The 14,291-nt window shown below is 43.1% G+C and overlaps 1 protein-coding gene across 2 annotated transcripts; it reads right to left on the reverse strand.

Annotated features, from left to right (window-relative positions):
* Positions 1-318: 318 nt before the first annotated feature.
* Positions 319-13,928, reverse strand: LOC139419088 (uncharacterized). 2 transcript variants are annotated; one of them, XM_071169008.1, is made up of 4 exons: positions 13,430-13,928; positions 11,407-11,543; positions 7,250-7,450; positions 319-2,905 (listed from the first exon to the last, which is right to left on the reverse strand). In XM_071169008.1, the coding sequence occupies exons 1-4, from the start codon at positions 13,725-13,727 to the stop codon at positions 1,679-1,681; spliced, it is 1,863 nt and encodes a 620-aa protein (XP_071025109.1). In that variant the 5' UTR covers positions 13,728-13,928; the 3' UTR covers positions 319-1,678. The 2 variants fall into 2 exon arrangements, with proteins under 2 accessions (XP_071025109.1, XP_071025110.1); XM_071169009.1 differs by having other exon boundaries at positions 1,435-2,905; positions 7,250-7,447; positions 13,430-13,926.
* Between the last annotated feature and the right edge of the window lie 363 nt (positions 13,929-14,291).

Genomic DNA, 14,291 nt, shown 5'->3' on the forward strand with positions numbered 1-14,291 from the left:
GCCTGATAAAAATACATAGTTACACGTTGTTGTTGTGGCTATTGTAATCGGCTCTAAAGAAAACAAGTGGGCTTAGACATCAAAATTAAACATTTTGGGTCCAAGGTTCCTTGACGGATTTTGTATCTTATGCCCCTACTCATGTAATTAATTCACCGATTATTTTTGGGGGCACCCTAGATTTGACCTCAAATCCAATATGGTGTCCAAAATCCAATATAGGTGCAATAATATCATTTGATGGTGGTTAATGTATGAATTGAGTAAATTAGATAATTTTTTTAGAATGATGTAAAACACTTATGCCCATAAAGACTGTTTTGGTGTAAATCAATTTTATTCTGATTCCAATATGTCCAACATGATTCACACACCTTTGCCTGTTTATAGTGAGGTCCAAAGGTATTTGGACAGTGAACATGTTGTGTTGTTGTTTTGGCTCTGTACTCCAGCACTTTAGATTTAAAATGATACAATGACTAGGAGGTTAAATTACAGGCTGTAACCTTTACAGGAAAGATTCATCAATTTTGAATGTTATATTGTTTTTGTGTGAGCGATGTTCTATCGATACCAAGGGTAAGGCGTTTTCATGTGTATAGGAGCTATTGCCGTTCAAGAAGGTAGAAATTTGGCCGGTATGATGTACCATTGCGATAAAACCACTCTCACTACATTGGAAATTAAGAGAAATACGACTTTTTGATGGCAAAAAAAGTCTGGGATTCGTGCCAGATTTCAATACTTGACAATGTCAAGATAGGTTGTCTTCTATCAAATGAACCATTGATCATATTTGTGCGATATTCCTACCTTCATCAAACGTGTGACTCTACTTGTTGGATGCATTTGCAGTTTGTTTTGGTTGTTTTACAGATTATTTTGTACCCAATAGAATCAAATCAAATTGTATTTGTCACATGCGCCGAATACAACAGGTGTAGTAAACATTACCGTGAAATCCTTACTTACCCTTAACCAACAATGCAGAATTTATTTTAAAGTAAGTAAGAAAATATTTGCACAAAATAAAAAAAAAAAAGTAACAATAAAATAACAATAACAATGCTATATACAGGGGGGTACAGGTTAGTCAAGGTAATATGTACATGTAGTTAGGGGTAAAGTGACTATGCATAGATAAACAGCGAGTAGCAGCAGTGTAAAAAAGGGGGTCAATGCAAATTGTCTGGGTAGCCGTTTGATGAACAGTTTAGCAGTCTAATGGCTTGAGGGTAGAAGCTGTGAATGGTACATAATGTATTGTGTCATTCTGGAGTCACTTTTATTGTAAATAAGAATAGAATGTGTTTCTAAACACGTCCACATTAATATGGATGCTACCATGATTGCAGATAATCATGAATGAAATCGTGAATAATGATGAGTGAGAGTTTTCGGCATAAAAATCATAAATATGACCAAAGTGCTGGAGTACAGAGCCAAAACAACAACAAAATGTGTCACTGTCCAAATACTTTTGGACCCAAATGTATATCAAATGACAGCGTTTTCACGAATTTGATTATTTACTCTTGAATCCCATAAAAAAAAGCAAGGTACATGATCCAGGAAGTAGGCAGGACTTTCACAGCGTGTTGCTGTAAAACGAACTGACATAATGCTAATCCATAGCTTTTTTTTTATTACATAGAATCTCTTGATTCTGTGTCGCTTCTCAATGATGAAGCTTCTGATGTCTTTTCAGATTGCTGGAATGAGAGAACCTGCGCCCGCACTGTGCACAACTGAAGGGCTTCTCCCCAGTGTGGACGTTCTGGTGCACTTGGAGCTTGCTGGGGGACACAAAGCTCTTCTCACACAACATGCAGGCGAACGCTCGCTTCCTGGTGTGGATGGTCATGTGATGCCGTAAGTCGCTCTCGTGGATAAACTTTTTATTGCAGTTCGGGCAACCGTACGGTCGTTCTACAGTGCCAGGTCTAAAGTGTGAGGCGAAATTACTGGAGTGAGAGAAAGTTGTGGCGCTTGGTCTAAAATAGCCGTCAGGAAGTGAGGCAGGAACTGGTTGTTGAACTCCTCTTCCTGGTATTTCAGAGTGTCTATGGAAGCTTGCCAATGAAGACCAACTATCTTTGTTGGCCTCACTTGCATTTCCTGTGTCAAGATGCATGCCTGTATTTTTCTCTGTAGGATGGAAACCAGGTGCTACCAAAAGCGTTGTGTTGTCTCTCATCGATTTGGGGTGAATCATTGGTGCATTTCTGTTAAACCCTCCCACTCCCTGTTTATTTCCAGTCCCATTGTCCTGTGGTGTAGTAGCTGTACCCACCTGACCCCACTCGAAACCTCTATCTACCTGCTGGCCAGTGGATACAGAGTCAATCACTATCACATGTTCTGATGAAGAATGGAATGACTTGGGGGAAAACCTGTGGTTTTCTAACACTACACTTCTCATTTCCATGTCTGAGCTGGTCTGTGTTTCTGGGCCACTCCCTAGGTCCATTACTTTAGTGTGAGCAGCAGAGGTGCCATCGTTAGTCGCTACTGCCTCTCTCCACACCTGGTTTAAAGAATCTCTTAGGAGATTGAGGTCCCCGTTCATGTCACACTTTGTGTCCAGACTCGGTCTCTCTGCTTTGGGTTCAAATCCTGTGTGCTGTTGGGGTCCCTGGTTCACAGTCCCTGTTTCTGATTGGAGGAGGATGGCGTCAGATCCACTGACCTCCATAGCGGTGTTGTTGTAGTTGTTATTGTAGATGTTGCCTCTGGGCTGGAAGGCGCAGTCCTCTGTGGTGGCTGCAGCCGGTTGGGTGGTTGGTTCTCTGCTGCCCTCCACTGTTCTGGCTGGGTGGCTGATCCTAGAGTCCTGGTCATCTGCTTCTCCCTCATCCTTGATGATCAGTAGGTCTGGTTCCCCTTCCTCTGTCTCTGCTGACTGCTGATGGGGTTAAGTGGGAGAGATGAGTGAGTGAGACAGAGCATACACTATCTACTGAATGGAGATATGGGCATGACATGGGATTTAGTGAAATTCATAGTAGTTGTCTTGTTGTTATTGTGTTATAATCTGTGGAGTAGTGGAGGGTAAACTCCACCTTCTGTATTTTGCTTAAACCATCATAAAATACATGGGCTAGAAGTAAATTAATCCACTAATACCAATATAATTAAGCAATAAGCCCTGAGGGGGTGTGGTATGTGGCCAATAGACCACGGCTAATGGCTGTTCTTACAGTAAGCAATGCAGAGTGCCTGGACACAGCCCTTAGCCATACATCACAAACCCCTGAGGTGCCTTATTGCTATTATAAGTTACCAACTAAATTAGAGCAGTAAAAATAAACATGTTTTGTCATACCCGTGGTATACAAATTCATATACCAAGGCTGTCAGCCAATCAGCATTCAGGGCTCGAACCATTCAGTTTATAACTTGAGATATATCTTAAATGAACGCGTTTTCATGAATTTGATTATATAACTCTTGAATCCCATTCAAAAACAGCGAGGGACATGATCCAGGAAGTAGGCAGTACTTTCAAAGCAGTCTTATTTGTCACATGCGTCGAATACAACGGGTGAAGACGTCACCTTGAAATGCTTACGAGCCCTTCCCAATGATGAAGAATTTAAAATAATAATGTAAATACAAAACAAATAATACAAATAGTGTATTGCTATAACCTAACTGACAAACCTAATCCATACTTTTTTCCCCATAGGAATCTCTTGCTACTGTGTCTAGGGCTGGCACAATTACCGTAGAACCCTGTAACCGATGGCTATGGATGAAGACCGTCATAACCGTTTTTATACAGTACCAGTCAAAAGTTTGGACACACCCACTCATTCAAGGGGTTTTCTTTATTTTTTACTATTTTCTACATTGTAGAATAATGGTGAAGACATCAAAAGTATGAACTAACACCTATGAAATCATGTGGTATTTTTTTTTTTTTTTTACCAAATCAAAATATATTTGAGATCTGATATTTATCAAAAGTAGCCAACCTTTGCCTTGATGACAGCTTTGCACACTCTTGGCACTCTCTCTCTCTCATGAGGTAGTCACCTGGAATGCATTTCAATTGACAGGTGTGCCTTGTTAAAGGTTCATTTGTGGAATTTCTTTCCTTCTTAAGCCGTTTGAGCCAATCAGTTGTGTTGTGACAAGGTAGGGGTGGTATACAGAAGATAGCCCTATTTGGTAAAAGACCAAGTCCGTATTATGGCAAGAACAGCTCCAATAAGCAAAGAGAAACGACAGTCCATCATTACTTTAAGACATGAAGGTCAGTCAATCAGGAAAATGTCAAGAACTTTGAAAGTGCAGTCGCAAAAATGGAAAGCCACAGCAAAGGAAGACCCAGAGGTACCTCTGCTGCAGAGGAGAAGTTCGTTAGAGTTACTAGCCTCAGAAATGCTTCAGAGTTCAAGTAACAGACATCTCAACATCAACTGTTCAGAGGAGACTGCGTGAATCAGACCTTCATGGTCGAATTTCTGCAAAGAAACCACTACTAAAGGACACCAATAAGAAGACGACTCTTGCTTGGACGAGAAACATGAGCAATGGAAATTAGACGGATGGAAATCTGTCCTTTGGTCCGATGAGTCCAAATTTGATGATCTCCGCATGTGTGGTTCCCACAGTGAAGCATGGAGGAGGTGGTGTGATGGTGCTTTGCTGGTGACACAGTCTGTGATTTATTTAGAATTCAAAGCACACTTAACCAGCATGGCTACCACAGCATTTTGCAACTATACGCCATCCCATCTGGCTTGCGCTTAGTGGGACTATCATTTGTTTTTCAACAGGACAATGACCTAACAAACCTCCAGGCTGTGTAAGGGACATTTGACCAAAAAGGAGAGTGATGGAGTGCTGAATCAGATGACTTGGCCCCCACAATCACCTGACCTCAACCCAATAAAGATGGTTTGGGGTGAGTTGGACTGCAGAGTGAAGGGAAAGCAGCCAACAAGTGCTCAGCATATGTGGGAACTCCTTCAAGACTGTTGGAAAAGCATTCCATGTGAAGCTGTTTGAGAGAATGACAAGTGTGCACAGCTGTCATCAAGGTGGCTACTTTGAAGAATCTCAAATAACATATTTTGATTTGTTGAACACGTTGATTACTACATGATTCCATGTGTGTTATTTCATAGTTTTGATGTCTACACTATTATTCTACAATGTAGAAAATAGTAAAATAAAGAAAAACCCTTGAATGAGAAGATGTGTCCAAACTTTTGACTGGTACTGTATATAATAATGATATTTTTGGGGGGAAGCAACAGCTGACTGAAAATGGGAAGGCCGGGTATTTGTGTAGTTGAGTCCGTTTCTGCCATAGAATTAGGAATTAGAACACAAGAATGGACATGAAAGGTCTTATAACAGTATAAAAGGTCAGCCATTTTGTTCAGTGAGTTTGTCAACCACGGTCAGCCAGTGTGCTGCGATATTTATTAGCTAGCCAGCCAGTTTAAGTGGAATGATTTCCAATAATTGTTCAAATGAACTGCCAATATGCCAACATTCCATACAAACAGTGCAGTCAATCCACAGCCATACACTGGCTGACGTCAGTTGATGATAGGTCTTATACAAGTTGTAAATGCAATAAGTACTGATATTGTATCATATTATAACATTCACAGCTTTCCAAGAAAACAAACAGTGAGACATTTATGGTCTGTTTATATATATTTTAGAGACTATTTATACAGAAAATGTGTATAAAACCTGTATAAACTGTATTTATAATTTCATGACAATATATTAGGTTAACAATCATTATATTTCTGATATATCATATGCCTTGCTTTTATAATTCATAAAAGCAGGAAATGCATCACCTCTGCCTCTACTGCCATCTGTTCCAATTAGACCGGATTGGATTTCTCCCTGACCACAACGGCTGCCATTCTCACTCCATTCTAGAACTGAGTGTTATAGCCCCTCTAGTAATTTAATAGGATCTCTATGGTTTCTGCTGTAACATGGACTCTCTGAAGTGATGAAACTTTGTTGCTCCTTGCTGAAACAAGTCAGGAGCTGAGGAGAAAATGTGAGTATTTTACAATTCAAACAGTTATAACCAATTACCGTCATCCAAAATTCCTTGACAGTCACAGCCCTATCTGTGTCAGTTCTCAATGATGAAGCTTCTGATGTCTTTTCAGATTGCTGGAGTGGGAGAACCTGCGCCCAAAATGTGCACAACTGAAGGGCTTCTCCACAACTGTGGACGTTCTGGTGCATTTGGAGATGGCTGGCGCACACAAAGCTCTTCTCACACAACGTGCAGGAGAATGATCGCTTTCTGGTGTGGATGGCCACATGCCGCCGCAAGTCACTCTTGGACAAACTTCCTATGGCAGTTCGGGCAACCGTAAGGTCGTTCTACATTGCCAGGTCTAATATCTGTGGCAAGATTACTCGAGTAAGAGGAAGTTGTGGAGCTTGGTCTAAAATGGCTGACAGGAAGTGAGATATGAGCTGGTTGTTGAGCTCCTCTTCCTGGTATTTCAGAGTGTCTATGGAGGCTTAATATCTAGCTTTGTTGGCCTCACCTACATTTCTTGTGTCAAGATGGGTGGCTTTATTTAAAGAGTCTCCTAAGGCGTCTGCATGCTTCCCAGTCGAAAACAGTTCGGTTGAGATCGTGCATATATTAGGACAACATTATGTGACAATGTTGTCCGTTTTGGACTTCGTGAGGTTTTTTTTCAGCCATTTGGGCACAGAATTTTTTTTCTGGAGGCATGCTGAAGTTCAGAGCGGAAGTCTACGCCCCTTCGTTGGTGATTGGTCAACAATAGGGATTCTTCAATAAAGTAATTGTTGTCATTCAAGAGACGACACGTTTTCATGCACATTTTCTCATTGAAAACTACTGCACCAAACATTTTAGTTAGATGTAAAATTGCAAATTGAAATGAAGATTTCTTGAGTTATCTTAGTTTCAATCGGACCATTTTGAGGAGGTATAGGCTGGCTACGGTGTTTATAAATGGACAAACAGTACAATTGCCGCATTTTTCTTGTTTTTTAAGCGAAGGTCTTTTAAGGGAGTATGCAAGCACACTCGTACGGTTCGGCTAGGCACCAGCTGAACTGAAGCATGCTGATGAGGAGATTGAGGTCCCTGTTCATGTCACACTTTGTGTCCAGACTATGTCTCTCTGCTATGGAGTTCAAATTCTGTGTGTTGCTGGGGTCCCTGGTTCACAGTCCCTGTTTCTGATTGGAGGAGGACGGCATCAGATCCACTGACCTCCATAGCGGTGTTGTAGTTGTTGTTGCCTCTGGGGAAGGCGAAGTCCTCTGTGGTGGCTGCAGCCGGTTGGGTGGTTAGTTCTCCGCTGCCCTTCATTGTTCTAGCTGGGTGGCTGATCCTAGAGTCCTGGTCATCAGCTTCTCCCTCCACCTTGATGATCAGCAGGTCTGGTTGCCCTTCCTCTGTCTCTGCTGACTGCTGATGGGGTTAAGTGGGAGAGATGAGTGAGTGAGACAGAGCATACACTATCTACTGAATGGAGATATGGGCATGACATGGGATTTAGTGAAATTCATAGCAGTTGCCTTTTTGCTATTGCGTTATAATCAGTGGTGTAGTGGAGGGTAAACTCCACCTTCTGTATTTTACACATGCCTTTACAAACCTTTGGTGCAAAAATGCATTGAAAGTATAGGGGGATGTATAGGGGAAAGTATAGGTGATAAGAGTTTACCCACCTATTTTTACCACTACATCACTGGTTAGAATGTGCTGGTACATACACGTCTATTCAGACATAACCTCATCCCCAGGCGGAAGTGTCTGGTGTGCGAGACTAAAACAGACAAGTCTGTGACCGTTTGAAATCGTCTGTTAAAATTGGGACTTCACATACACCGGAAGTTCACATACACCTTAGCCAAATACATTTAACCTCAGTTTCACAATTCCTGACATTTAATCCAAGTAAAAATTCAGATCACCACTTAATTTTAAGAATGTTAAGGTTTACTTTGGACACTTCAGTCATCCAAAATTTCAAACAATAACCAGTCTCCAAAACAGGTTAAATTCCTGACTGATGTCTTGAGTTGTTGCTTCAATATATCCACATAATTTCCCCCCCTCATGATGCCATCTATTTTGTGAAGTGCACCAGTCCCTCCTGCAGCAAAGCACCCCCACAACATGCTGCTGCCACCCCCGTGCTTCACGGTTGGGATGGTGTTCTTCAGCTTGCAAGCATCCCCTATTTTCCTCTAAACATAAAAATGGTCATTATGGCCAAACAGCTCTATTTTTGTTACATCAGACCAGAGATTATTTCTCCAAAAACTATGATCTTTGTCCAATGTGCAGTTGCACTTTTCACACCAAAGTACGTTCATCTCTAGGAGACAGAACGCGTCTCCTTCCTGAGTGGTATGACGGCTGCGTGGTCCCATGGTGTTTATACTTGCATACTATTGTTTGTACAGATGAATGTGGTACCTTCAGGAATTTGGAAATTGCTCCCAAGGATGAACCAGACTTGTGGAGGTCTACAAAATTTTTTCTGAGGTCTTGGCTGATTTCTTTCGATTTTCCCATGATGTCAAGCAAAGAGGCACGGAGTTTGAAGGTAGGCCAGGTATACCTCCAATTGACTCAAATGATGTCAATTAGCCTATCAGAAGCTTCTAAAGCCATGACCTCAATTTTTTTAATTTCCAAGCTGTTTAAAGGCACAGTCAACTTAGTGTATGTAAACTTCTGACCCACTGGAATTGTGATACAGTGAATTATACGTGAAATAATCTGTAAACAATTGTTGGAAAAATTACATGTCCTAACCGACAAGGCTAATCTGAAAACAAGACTCCCTAAATTGTATCAGCATATCGATTGCGCAACCAGGGCTGGCAAAACCTTGGATCACTGCTCTTCTAACTTCCGCGACGCATATAAGGCCCTGCCCCGCCCTCCTTTCGGAAAAGATGACCACGACTCCATTTTGTTGATCCCTGCCTACAGACAGAAACTAAAACAAGAAGCTCCCACGCTGAGGTCTGTTCAACGCTGGTCCGACCAATCTGATTCCACACTCCAAGACTGCTTCCATCACGTGGACTGGGATATGTTTCGTATTGCGTCAGACAACAACATTGACGAATACGCTGATTCGGTGTGCGAGTTCATTAGAACGTGCGTTGAAGATGTCGTTCCCATAGCAACGATTAAAACATTCCCAAACCAGAAACCGTGGATTGATGGCAGCATTCACGTGAAACTGAAAGCGCGAACCACTGCTTTTAATCAGGGCAAGGTGACCGGAAACATGACCGAATACAAACAGTGTAGCTATTCCCTCCGCAAGGCAATCAAACAAGCTAAGCGTCAGTATAGAGACAAAGTAGAATCTCAATTCAACGGCTCAGACACAAGAGGTATGTGGCAGGGTCTACAGTCAATCACGGATTACAAAAAGAAAACCAGCCCCGTCACGGACCCGGATGTCTTGCTCCCAGGCAGACTAAATAACTTTTTTGCCCGCTTTGAGGACAATACAGTGCCACTGACACGGCCTGCAACCAAAACATGCGGCCTCTCCTTCACTGCAGCCGAGGTGAGTAAAACATTTAAACGTGTTAACCCTCGCAAGGCTGCAGGCCCAGACGGCATCCCCAGCCGCGCCCTCAGAGCATGCGCAGACCAGCTGCCTGGTGTGTTTACGGACATATTCAATCAATCCCTATCCCAGTCTGCTGTTCCCACATGCTTCAAGAGGGCCACCATTGTTCCTGTTCCCAAGAAAGCTAAGGTAACTGAGCTAAACGACTACGATGACTTCCGTCATCATGAAGTGCTTTGAGAGACTAGTCAAGTACCATATAACCTCCACCCTACCTGACACCCTAGACCCACTCCAATTTGCTTACCGCCCAAATAGGTCCACAGACGATGCAATCTCAACCACACTGCACACTGCCCTAACCCATCTGGACAAGAGGAATACCTATGTGAGAATGCTGTTCATTGACTACAGCTCGGCATTTAACACCATAGTACCCTCCAAGCTCGTCATCAAGCTCGAGACCCTGGGTCTCGACCCTGCCCTGTGCAACTGGGTACTGGAATCCCTGACGGGCCGCCCCCAGGTGGTGAGGGTTGGCAACAACATCTCCACCCCGCTGATCCTCAAAACTGGGGCCCCACAAGGGTGCGTTCTGAGCCCTCTCCTGTACTCCCTGTTCACCCACGACTGCGTTGCCACGCACGCCTCCAACTCAATCATCAAGTTTGCGGACGACACAACAGTGGTAGGCTTAATTACCAACAACGACGAGACGGCCTACAGGGAGGAGGTGAGGGCCCTCGGAGTGTGGTGTCAGGAAAATAACCTCACACTCAACGTCAACAAAACTAAGGAGATGATTGTGGACTTCAGGAAACAGCAGAGGGAACACCCCCCTATCCACATCGATGGAACAGTAGTGGAGAGGGTAGCAAGTTAAGTTCCTCGGCATACACATCACAGACAAACTGAATTGGTCCACCCACACAGACAGCATCGTGAAGAAGGCGCAGCAGCGCCTCTTCAACCTCAGGAGGCTGAAGAAATTCGGCTTGTCACCAAAAGCACTCACAAACTTCTACAGATGTACAATCGAGAGCATCTTGGCGGGCTGTATCACCGCCTGGTACGGCAACTGCTCCACCCACAACCGTAAGGCTCTCTCCTGGGGGCAAACTACCTGCCCTCCAGGACACCTACACCACCCGATGTCACAGGAAGGACATAAAGATCATCAAGGACAACCACCCGAGCCACTGCCTGTTCACCCCGCTATCATCCAGAAGGCGAGGTCAGTACAGGTGCATCAAAGCTGGGACCGAGAGACTGAAAAAACAGCTTCTATCTCAAGGCCATCAGACTGTTAAACAGCCACCACTAACATTGAGTGGCTGCTGCCAACACACTGACTCAACTCCAGCCACTTTAATAATGGGAATTGATGGGAAATTATGTAAAATATATCACTAGCCACTTTAAACAATGCTACCTAATATAATGTTTACATACCCTACATTATTCATCTCATAAGTATACGTATATACTGTACTCTATATCATCTATTGCATCTGTATGTAATACATGTATCACTAGCCACTTTAACTATGCCACTTTGTTTACATACTCATCTCATATGTATATACTGTACTGGAATTGTTAGTTAGATTACTTGTTGGTTATTACTGCATTGTCGGAACTAGAAGCACAAGCATTTCGCTACACTCGCATTAACATCTGCTAACCATGTGTATGTGACAAATACAATTTGATTTGATTTGCAAAAACTATAGTTTGTTAACAAGAAATTTGTGGAGTCGTTGAAAAACAAGTTTTAATGACTCCAACATAAGTGTATGTAAACTTCCGACTTCAACTGTACCTCATCACTTGTAGCATCCATATGCTTTGATGGAGAGACATCGTCTTTGTCCACGTCTATGGGCTGTCTGTCTCTTTGAATGCTGCTGTTCCCAAAACTCCTGTTGGAAAGTCTGTTTCTGCTTTGCCAAGTAGGTCCTGGAAATAAAGGGGGTTCATTTGATCCCATCCATCAATGTTGTTTTACAAAGAACAATACAAGCATAATACGTTCATGACGTGTGTAATGTGTATATAGAGCTAGAGGGATCCTAGCTGTGTTGACAGTACAAAGTAAGCATGATACGTCATATATTGAATGTCAATAATACAGCTGGGCCCTAACTGTTTTGACATGACATAAATCATGGATGTACACTGCTCAAAAAAATAAAGGGAACACTAAAATAACACATCCTAGATCTGAATGAATGAAATATTCTTATTAAATAATTTTTTCTTTACATAGTTTAATGTGCTGACAACAAAATCACACAAAAATTATCAATGTAAATCAAATTTATCAAACCATGGAGGTCTGGATTTGGAGTCACACTCAAAATTAAAGTGGAAAACCACACTACAGGCTAATCCAACTTTGATGTAATGTCCTTAAAACAAGTCAAAATGAGGCTCAGTAGTGTGTGTGGCCTCCACGTGCCTGTATGACCTCCCTACAACGCCTGGGCATGCTCCTGATGAGGTGGCGGATGGTCTCCTGAGGGATCTCCTCCCAGACCTGGACTAAAGAATCCGCCAACTCCTGGACAGTCTGTGGTGCAACGTGGCGTTGGTGGATGGAGCGAGACATGATGTCCCAGATGTGCTCAATTGGATTCAGGTCTGGGGAACGGGCGGGCCAGACCATAGCATCAATGCCTTCCTCTTGCAGGAACTGCTGACACACTCCAGCCACATGAGGTCTAGCATTGTCTTGCATTAGGAGGAACCCAGGGCCAACCGCACCAGCATATGGTCTCACAAGGGGTCTGAGGATCTCATCTCGGTACCTAATGGCAGTCAGGCTACCTCTGGCGAGCACATGGAGGGCTGTGCGGCCCCCCAAAGAAATGCCACCCCACACCATGACTGACCCACTGCCAAACCGGTCATGCTGGAGGATGTTGCAGGCAGCAGAACATTCTCCACGGCGTCTCCAGACTGTCACGTCTGTCACATGTGCTCAGTGTGAACCTGCTTTCATCTGTGAAGAACACAGGGCGCCAGTGGCGAATTTGCCAATCTTGGTGTTCTCTGGCAAATGAAAAACGTCCTGCACGGGGTTGGGCTGTAAGCACAACCCCCACCTGTGGACATCGGGCCCTCATACCACCCTGGAGTCTGTTTCTGACCGTTTGAGCAGACACATGCACATTTGTGGCCTGCTGGAGGTCATTTTGCAGGGCTCTGGCAGTGCTCATCCTTGCACAAAGGCGGAGGTAGCGGTCCTGCTGCTGGGTTGTTGCCCTCCTACGGCCTCCTCCACATCTCCTGATGTACTCGCCTGTCTCCTGGTAGCGCCTCCATGCTCTGGACACTACGCTGACAGACACAGCAAACCTTCTTGCCATAGCTCGCATTGATGTACCGTCCTGGATGAGCTGCACTACCTGAGCCACTTGTGTGGGTTGTAGACTCCGTCTCATGCTACCACTAGAGTGAAAGCACCGCCAGCATTCAAAAGTGACCAAAACATCAGCCAGGAAGCATAGGAACTGAGAAGTGGTCCCCACCTGCAGAACCACTCCTTTATTGGGGGTGTCTTGCTAATTGCCTATAATTTCCACCTGCTGTCTATTCCATTTGCACAACAGCATGTGAAATTTATTGTCAATCAGTGTTGCTTCCTAAGTGGACAGTTTGATTTCACAGAAGTGTGATTGACTTGGAGTTACATTGTGTTGTTAAAGTGTTCCCTTTATTTTTTTGAGCAGTGTATTATGCTTGCTTTGAACTTTGTAAAACACAATTGATGGATAGGATCAATTGAAGATTCATGTAATTTAGTCTATGTGCACACTGTCAAATTCATCATCATCACCAACCTGTCGTTGCAGTCTCTCGATGGTTGTGTCTGTTTAGGAGGCGTATTCCATGAAAGCGATTTTGGACGGACCCCTCTGAAAACTTTGTTCTATCTGCTCGAAACCTCGCGATCTGAAGTTCCATCAATTTCATTTTCCTCCGGAGAAATTCGTTGTCCTTGTGGCTTTGGGACATCTCCATGTGTACAACCGCATAGCCATCGTCAACAACTTTGCAGATTTCGGTTACAGCCGCGTTGGCTAGCACCTCCATGATTGAGGCTATCTGCGCCTGGAACTCGACCACGGAACCCGACATTGTCCCCCGACGCTTTTGGCCCCTTTTCAATATAAAAACAGTCTTTATGTTTTCTATATTATGACGATATATAGTTATCTAGCAAGCTATTCAAACAAATACAATAATATCAGAGACTGAACATCGATAGCTAGCTAGCTTTGTTTGTAACGTTAGCTTGCGGATGAGATTATTTTTTCCTGTTCCTCATCACTTTCATGTGATCATATGCGCCACCTACTGTACAGGAGTGCTCCACCACAACAATGTTGTAGCTATTATAAACATGATATTTGCTTTAAACAATATTTAAAAATTGTAAAAAGCATTACACTATTTGTTGTATTTCTATTATAAACAGTAAATATATCTTGTTGAGAGGCAAAGGGACATTTCAATTCTTAATTACTGTACTTTGGTTCGCCACTGCATCAATATAAATTCATAAGGATGTTTAGAATTTTCACCTGTAATAACTCACACATTATTAAAACACTCTGGACCAAGCATCAAGCTAGTTGACCTAAATACACAACCACTACACACAGAGAGTAGCGTTAAATGTGGAATCCAATCAAACTCAAA

Source organism: Oncorhynchus clarkii, chromosome 10 (assembly GCF_045791955.1).
Source record: "Oncorhynchus clarkii lewisi isolate Uvic-CL-2024 chromosome 10, UVic_Ocla_1.0, whole genome shotgun sequence".
Taxonomy (NCBI): Eukaryota; Metazoa; Chordata; class Actinopteri; order Salmoniformes; family Salmonidae; genus Oncorhynchus; species Oncorhynchus clarkii.